Below are 7,514 nucleotides of genomic sequence, written 5' to 3'. Positions count from 1 at the left end.
CTGGATCAGTCCTGTGGGTACAGGCAGTAAACGGTCCTGGTCATAACTGCCGTCTACCCTCGCCCGACTCGTCCGCGAGTCGACATCTGTCCTATAAACCAAACAAGTGAATTAAGTTGATCAGCTCAAATCGCAGGTCTAATGCTTAAGTTCAAATGATGCCAAAACGTTTATGCATATATATCAATCAGATATCTAATAGCACATAAACACATATATAGAGAATGCACAGAAGCACAATCAGTCCGTCTTTCAGGCTCTATAGGAACGAACTGCTCTGATACCATTAATGTAACACCCTAACCACACAAAGCTTTACGCTTAAGTCGTAAAACAGAGGTGATGTGGTATTACGACCTCTAAAATAAAATAAGTACATATAATAGCAGAAAGTTATAATATGCTAGGAGCCTTGAAGAAAAGGGGGAAATAAAAAATCGCACAATAAAGGCGCAACGCCCAAGGAACGAGTTAACTTACGTGCTAGAAAACCATAACTATCAAACATAAGCTAATAGAAGTGGGAAATAGAGTGCCAAAGATACAAAATATCAAGCTCCTAACTCAGCCTGCGAAGTCAAGACTGGCCGGAGAATATTTACACATATATATACATACATATCCAAAACCAAAAGTACATATACACAATCCTGCCTTCCATAAACTCTAAGAGGATCAAAAAGAATAAGTCATGCGGAGAGAAAACTAAGTACATATATATACATCATAGCATAATAAAATATCCAGTAACCACTCCGCTTCAAGAGTCCAGACGCCTAACGAGATGCCTCTCGACCTGCATCTGAAATTAACAACATGGTATGGAATGAGAACCGGAGGTTCTCAGTATGGTAAAGGTGCCACACACATAATATATAAGGTCCTGGGAATGCCAGAGGCAATCCTAGACGCCGACACTCAGATTGTAGAGCTTAAAGTATTAAACAAAGCCATAAAAGGTGGTTTCCTAGAAATATTTAATCCTAACTTAACTTAACCTTAAATCTAAGTCCTATACTGCCATTCCTCCATACCTCCAATTCCATCATGCATTTTCATAGACAAATAAACAGATAAAGGCAAACACAAAAAAGTTACAACTACTGCAGGTAACAAATACACATTTAGCATGGAAATACAGATAGGCACACCCAATTAGAGCACAAGCAAGTAATTCAAGTAATATGCATATGATGCATGCCTGTCCTATGGCTGATGAGGCTCATCTGTCGGTTATCCAGCCAACCCGACAAGTCTGAATTGTCCTTAGACTGTCCCCGACGTGCATCCCAAGAGTCTATGCATAGATTTTTCTCAAATAATCAATATTGCTCAATGGGGGTAACATTCCGGGAATTTATGTAGTGCCCGGTCACACTTACGTCGTAGGGTCAACAGAGTATCGAGTTTTCAACCTGGTAACGTGGTGGCAAGCCACGGCACTTAATCCAGGGAATCTCGTATCTCAGATTATTCAAATTCATAAGCCATATAAATAATTCAATTATAATTCATCAACATCCACATCATTCCCAATTGCATCTCATTCATCATCATACATTAAACATATTCAATCCTTATCCTTCATTATATCACCTCCCATTCCATCCATCAATAGTTTCAATTCAAAACATAATTCATTCTTTCTAAGAATCAAACTTCAAACTTAAAACATACTCACTATCTTAATAATCAAAATCAAACCATATAACCTTTAAATCTAAATCTCTTTTAAATAATCATCTAAATAAAATCTCTAATTTTTTATAAAATTTCGGCAGCATCTCCTCTAAAACTCGGACTTTGCCACCCTTTTCGGGTCCAAACCTGCTTTCTTTTCAATTCAACATACCCTTCCTCATCATCATAACAATCACCACAATAAATCTACTTCAAATCAACAATTAAACTCATACAATATTCAAATCCAACAACCAAAATTCAACTAAGGATCATAGTTCACAAATCCTAGGCTTTTAACACAAAATACCTCATTATCACAACAACCTCCACAATAGTTATACCTCAAATCAATAATTCACCAAATCATTAGTTAATCAACAATAACATTCAACCATAATTCTCTCCAAATTAACATAACAACATTCACCATCCAAAATTAAAAACTAATTATCCAATAAACTTCAACCAAATATATTCATCGATAAATTACTAAACATTAAACATACACCTGCATTCCAACTTATCCAATGGTCATCTAGCCTAAGTTTTCACAGAACATTATATATTAAATGCAAGAAACCTAAACCATACCTTAGCCGATTTCCACGTAACGACCAAAGCTATTTATTCAAAACCAAAACAGCCCCTCAAAACTCAACTAATCCGCTTCCTCCAAGTTCCAGTATTCATAATTTCAAGCTCCAATTATTTATTTTCAACCTAATACACATTCATAATACATATATACCCAATTTAATACTCAAAGCTCAAATTTAATGAAATTAAAATAGAATTATCGTATCCTCACCTTACCCAAGCTTCACATAAGCAAGAGTGAACGTTTCTCTCAAGCTAATTGGATCCTAAAACATCAGAAATCAAAGAAATTCAATATTCCCACTTAAAATTCGAAAATTGGGGGAAATGAGAGGCTGAAGTGGAATATCAAGTTACCTATGAAATTGTTCCGGTAGAAATGTAGAGCTCGACGCGGTGAACGCGTAGCCGCAAACGGTGCGGCGATCGGAGCTCGAACGGAGGAATTACGGGATTTGGAACTTTGCCGTAAAGGTTCGGCGTTCCTTTCCTCTCCCTGGAGCTCAGCTGCGTCCTTGAGGAAATGAGGGCGGGCTCTTTTTAATGGGCTGGTCCGGTTGAACCGACAGCCCGGTTCGGGTCCGGTTCAACCGGTTCGGTCCTTTCGGTCCATTCTTGGACCGTTTTCTTCAAAATTAGTGTCAAAATTCTCGTTTCGATGAGTTCTACCCTAATTTAATATAGCATTCACATTTCTAATCCTCCTTATTAAAAACTAATTTATTAACTAATTATCTACTAATTTAACCGGGGTTTACATCCTACCCACCTAATAAAGAATTTTGCCCTCAAAATTCAAATATAGTTACCTGAAAAGAGATGTGGATAGTCCTTTCGCATATCTGATTCGAGTTCCCAGGTATGTTCCTCGATACCAGCTCGTCTCCAAGCTACTTTTACCAATGATACTTCCCTTCCTCGTAATCGTTTAACACTGGTGTCATCAATCCTCACCGGAATTACTGGGAGTGTTAGATCTTCTCTCACTTGGATTGGTTCTGGTTCTAGAACATGACTTGCGTCAGGAGTATACTTCCGAAGCTGTGATACATGAAATACATCGTGCAAATTCGAAAGGTACGGCGGTAAGGCAATTCTATAAGCCACTGGTCCAATTCTCTTCAGAATCTCAAACGGTCCAATATAACGAGGATTCAGTTTCTTGGTCTTAATAGCTCTTCCCACTCCAGTGGTTGGTGTAACTTTCAGAAAGACATGTTCTCCTTCTTCGAATTCCAAAGGCTTTCGCCTCTGATCAGCATAACTTTTCTGGTGGCTCTGGGCTATAAGCATTCGATTACGAATCTTCTTTATCTGCTCAGTCGTTTCAGCTATCATTTCAGGCCCTAACAAACTCCTTTCTCCAGTTTCATACTAACATAGTGGAGACTGACATTTTCTGCCATACAGAGCCTCATATGGAGCCATTCCGATGCTCGCATGATAGCTATTATTATAAGCAAATTCTATTAATGGCATATACCGATCCCAGCTTACCGGCTGGTCCAAAACACAAGCCCTTAGCATATCCTCTAAGGTCTGAATAGTTCTTTCTGACTGACCATCTGTCTGAGGGTGATACGCAGTACTCAAACTTAACTGAGTCCCAAATGCACGCTGAAAAGCTCCCCAGAACCTTGATGTAAAACGGGGATCTCTATCAGATATAATAGTAGAGGGCACACCATGTAACCTGACAATCTCTTTGATATACATTCGAGCCAATTCCTCCATTGTGCAACTTATTCGGATAGGAAGAAAGTGAGCTGATTTTGTCAGTCGATCCACAACCACCCAAATAGCGTCACAACCAGATCGGGTTCTAGGCAAACCTATCACAAAATCCATTGCGATACTCTCCCATTTCCATTGTGGAATCTCCAAAGGCTGAAGGGTCCCTGATGGTCTCTGATGCTCAATCTTAACCTTCTGACACGTTAAACATTTAGATACATGCAATGCCACATCATTCTTCATACCTGGCCACCAGAACATCGCTTTCAGATCCTGATACATTTTAGTGCTCCCTGGGTGAATTGAAAACCCGCTCTTGTGAGCTTCCTTCAAGATACTTTGTCGTAGGTCTCCAACATCAGGCACAATAATCCGGTTCTTGAACCTCCATAAACCATCCTGACCTTTTGACATTCTCCACTGTTTTCCCTGTTCAACTGCTGGTAATACCTTACGTAACGCTTCACTATCTTGATGAGCCTTCAGAAGTTCTAATTTAAAATCACTTGAAATCTGTAACTGACTCAAACACAAGATTCCAGATTCTTCTCTAACTCCCAAATTCAAACCTTGAAATGCCTTCAGTAACTCTTCCTCCCGTAGCATCATCCAAGCTGCATATAAAGACTTCCGACTCAAAGCGTCCGCCACAACGTTCGCTTTTCCTGGATGATAATTCAATTCAAAATCATAATCTTTCAGAAGCTCCATCCACCTCCTCTGACGCATATTCAACTCTTTCTGCTCAAAAAGATACTTCAAACTCTTATGGTCTGAGAAAACATGAAACTTAACGCCATAGAGGTAGTGCCTCCAAATCTTTAAAGCAAACACAACAGCAGCAAGTTCTAAATCATGTGTCGGGTAGTTCATCTCATGCGGCCTTAACTGCCGTGAGGCGTATGCTACAACATTCTGGTGCTGCATCAAAACACACCCCAACCCTTTCAGAGATGCATCACAATACACTTCAAACGATTCACTTGGTTCAGGTAATACCAATACAGGTGCAGTAGTCAACCTGTGCTTCAATGCCTGGAAACTCTCTTCACATTCCGGAGTCCAGATAACAGGTGTATCCTTCCTAGTCAACTTAGTTAAAGGTAAGGCGAGCTGTGAAAATCCCTTAATGAATCTGCGATAATACCCTGCCAAACCTAAGAAACTCCTGATCTCTGTCACTGAAGTTGGTCGCTCCCAATTCATCACTGCTTCCACCTTAGCAAGATCCACAGCTACCCCCTGCTTACTCACCACGTGGCCAAGAAACTTCACTTCACTCTTCCAGAACTCATATTTAGATAGCTTAGCATATAACTTCCTGTCTCTCAGAATTTGCAGCACAGTTCGCAAATGATCAGCATGTTCCTCTTCAGTCTTAGAATAAACAAGAATGTCATCAATGAAGACAATAACAAACTTGTCCAGATACGGTCGAAAAATCCTGTTCGTATAATCCATAAATACTGCCGGGGCATTAGTTAACCCGAAAGACATCACTGTATACTCATAATGACCATAACGGGTTCTGAAAGCAGTTTTCGGAATATCCTCGTCTCTAACCCTTATCTGATGATATCCGGATCGCAGGTCAATCTTAGAAAACACACCGGCACCCTGTAACTGATCCATTAGATCATCGATTCTAGGCAACGGATATTTATTCTTCACAGTGATCTTATTCAATTGCTGATAATCGACACACAGCCGCATACTTCCATCCTTCTTCTTTACCAGTAACACTGGCGCTCCCCACGGAGAAACACTTGGTCGGATAAAATGCTTACCCAATAGATCTTCCAGCTGAGCCTTCAGTTCAGCCATTTCTAAAGGCGACATCCTATAAGGAGTAATTGAAATTGGACCGGATCCAGGTACCAACTCAATTGCAAATTCAACCTCTCGGTTAGGTGGGAATTCATTAATATCATCCGGAAACACATTTGGAAATTCACATACAACCGGAATTTGCTCTAAACTCTGATCATCACCTGATACTCCCGCAGTTAATAACATAATACCCTGACATTCGGTTCCAGAACAGTTTACTATCATAGAATTCAAATAGTAACTATTCACCACAACCGGTGCTTCTGACCCTTCTGGCATAAACTGTACTGACTTCTCAGAACAATCAAGCAAAACATGATTCTTGGATAACCAATCCAATCCCAAAATGAGATCAAGACCAGTCATAGGCAAACAAATCAAATCATGCACAAATTCACGCTGTTGCACTCGAAAAGGAACTTGTGGACATTCTATCCTAGTCACCATAGCTTCATGAGTAGCATTATATACTTTCAAATCATAACCTAGAACCACCATTCTCAATCTTAATTCATGGGCCTTTTCAAATGCAATAAATGAATGACTTGCTCCTGAATCAAATAAAGCATTTAAGATTTTACCAGCCATTTCACAATTACCTCTAATAAGTATCTCAGATCCCTCAGCACCAATGGTAGAAGTAGTGTATACTCTCCCCGGCTGTTGCACCCTACCAGTCTCATACTTCTTCTTCTCAGGGCAATTACTGGCTATATGCCCGGGATGTCCACAGGAATAGCACACTCCAAGTCCTAATCTACACGGAACTCCAGGATGATATTTTCCACACTTCTGACAATTCAGATCCTGCTGTGGCTGCTTCCCAAACCTTTTTCCTTGATTAGCAGTAATATTCGGCCTTCTGTAATTACCTTGACCCTGAGTCTGCTGCGAAACAAAACCTCCACGTTTGAAATTCCTACCTCTCGGAGCAAAGTTCCTCCCTGAAGGCCTCTGAAAAGGCATCCTCAAACTCCCTTTCTCTGCTGCCGCCTTCCTCACACAATCCTCAGCCACCCTACTCTTATTCACTAATTCAGAAAATACCCTGATCTCCATTGGGGCAACGAAGCTTAGAATATCGCTCTGAAGACCTCCCTCATATTTAATACACTTCCATTCAGCAAAATCTTCAGGCGCACCTTGACAGATACGAGAAAAGCGACATAACTCCTCAAATTTGCTGGTATACTCAGCAACAGTCATTTGTCCCTGCTTTAACTGCATTAATTCAAGTTCCTTGGCATTTCTAGCTGAATTAGGAAAGTATTTCTTATAGAACTCTGTCCGGAAAACCTCCCAAGGAATCGCAGCACCATCAGGCTGCAGGATACGTCGTGTTCCCTGCCACCAATATTGAGCTTCACCTTGCAACTGATAAGTTCCAAATTCAACCCATTGCTCTTCAGGAACCTGTTGTGCCTGTAATGCCCTTTCCATAGCCTGAATCCAATTATCTGCATCAGTGGGATTTGAGGTTCCCCTAAAAGTCGGAGGGCGAACTTTCAGAAATGTAGCAAGTGTCATAGGACCGTCTCCATCATTATTGTTCCCATGATTACCCTGATTTATCTGATTACCCAGTGCCTCAGCTGTTGCCTGCATAGCTGCAGCCATATTTCCCAAGGCAGCCATAAAGTCTACTGGATCAGTCCCTGTGGGTACAGGAG

At 40.5% G+C, this 7,514-nt stretch overlaps 1 protein-coding gene across 3 annotated transcripts; it reads right to left on the bottom strand.

Annotated features, from left to right (window-relative positions):
- Positions 1-739: 739 nt before the first annotated feature.
- Positions 740-3,618, bottom strand: LOC140176345 (uncharacterized). Of its 3 annotated transcripts, XR_011867487.1 has the most exons (4): positions 3,090-3,618; positions 2,492-2,546; positions 2,275-2,403; positions 740-802 (listed from the first exon to the last, which is right to left on the bottom strand). XR_011867487.1 is itself a non-coding variant. In XM_072206716.1 (3 exons), the coding sequence occupies exons 1-2, from the start codon at positions 3,616-3,618 to the stop codon at positions 2,536-2,538; spliced, it is 540 nt and encodes a 179-aa protein (XP_072062817.1). In that variant the 3' UTR covers positions 740-802; positions 2,492-2,535. The 3 variants fall into 3 exon arrangements, 2 of the variants coding, with proteins under 2 accessions (XP_072062817.1, XP_072062816.1); XM_072206716.1 differs by lacking the exon at positions 2,275-2,403; XM_072206715.1 differs by lacking the exons at positions 2,275-2,403; positions 2,492-2,546.
- Positions 3,619-7,514: the final 3,896 nt, after the last annotated feature.

Source organism: Arachis hypogaea, chromosome 11 (assembly GCF_003086295.3).
Source record: "Arachis hypogaea cultivar Tifrunner chromosome 11, arahy.Tifrunner.gnm2.J5K5, whole genome shotgun sequence".
Lineage (NCBI taxonomy): Eukaryota > Viridiplantae > Streptophyta > Magnoliopsida > Fabales > Fabaceae > Arachis > Arachis hypogaea.
This window is presented reverse-complemented; position numbering and strand designations above follow the sequence as displayed.

Bases quoted from the DNA above. Each gene is read 5' to 3' on its own strand.
- LOC140176345 (XM_072206715.1), bottom strand. From the start codon at position 3,618: ATGATAGCTGAAACGACTGAGCAGATAAAGAAGATTCGTAATCGAATG. The intron at 803-3,089 runs GTAACTATATTT...TGTTAATTTCAG, and splicing joins CTATCCACATCTCTTTTCAG to ATGCAGGTCGAGAGGCATCT.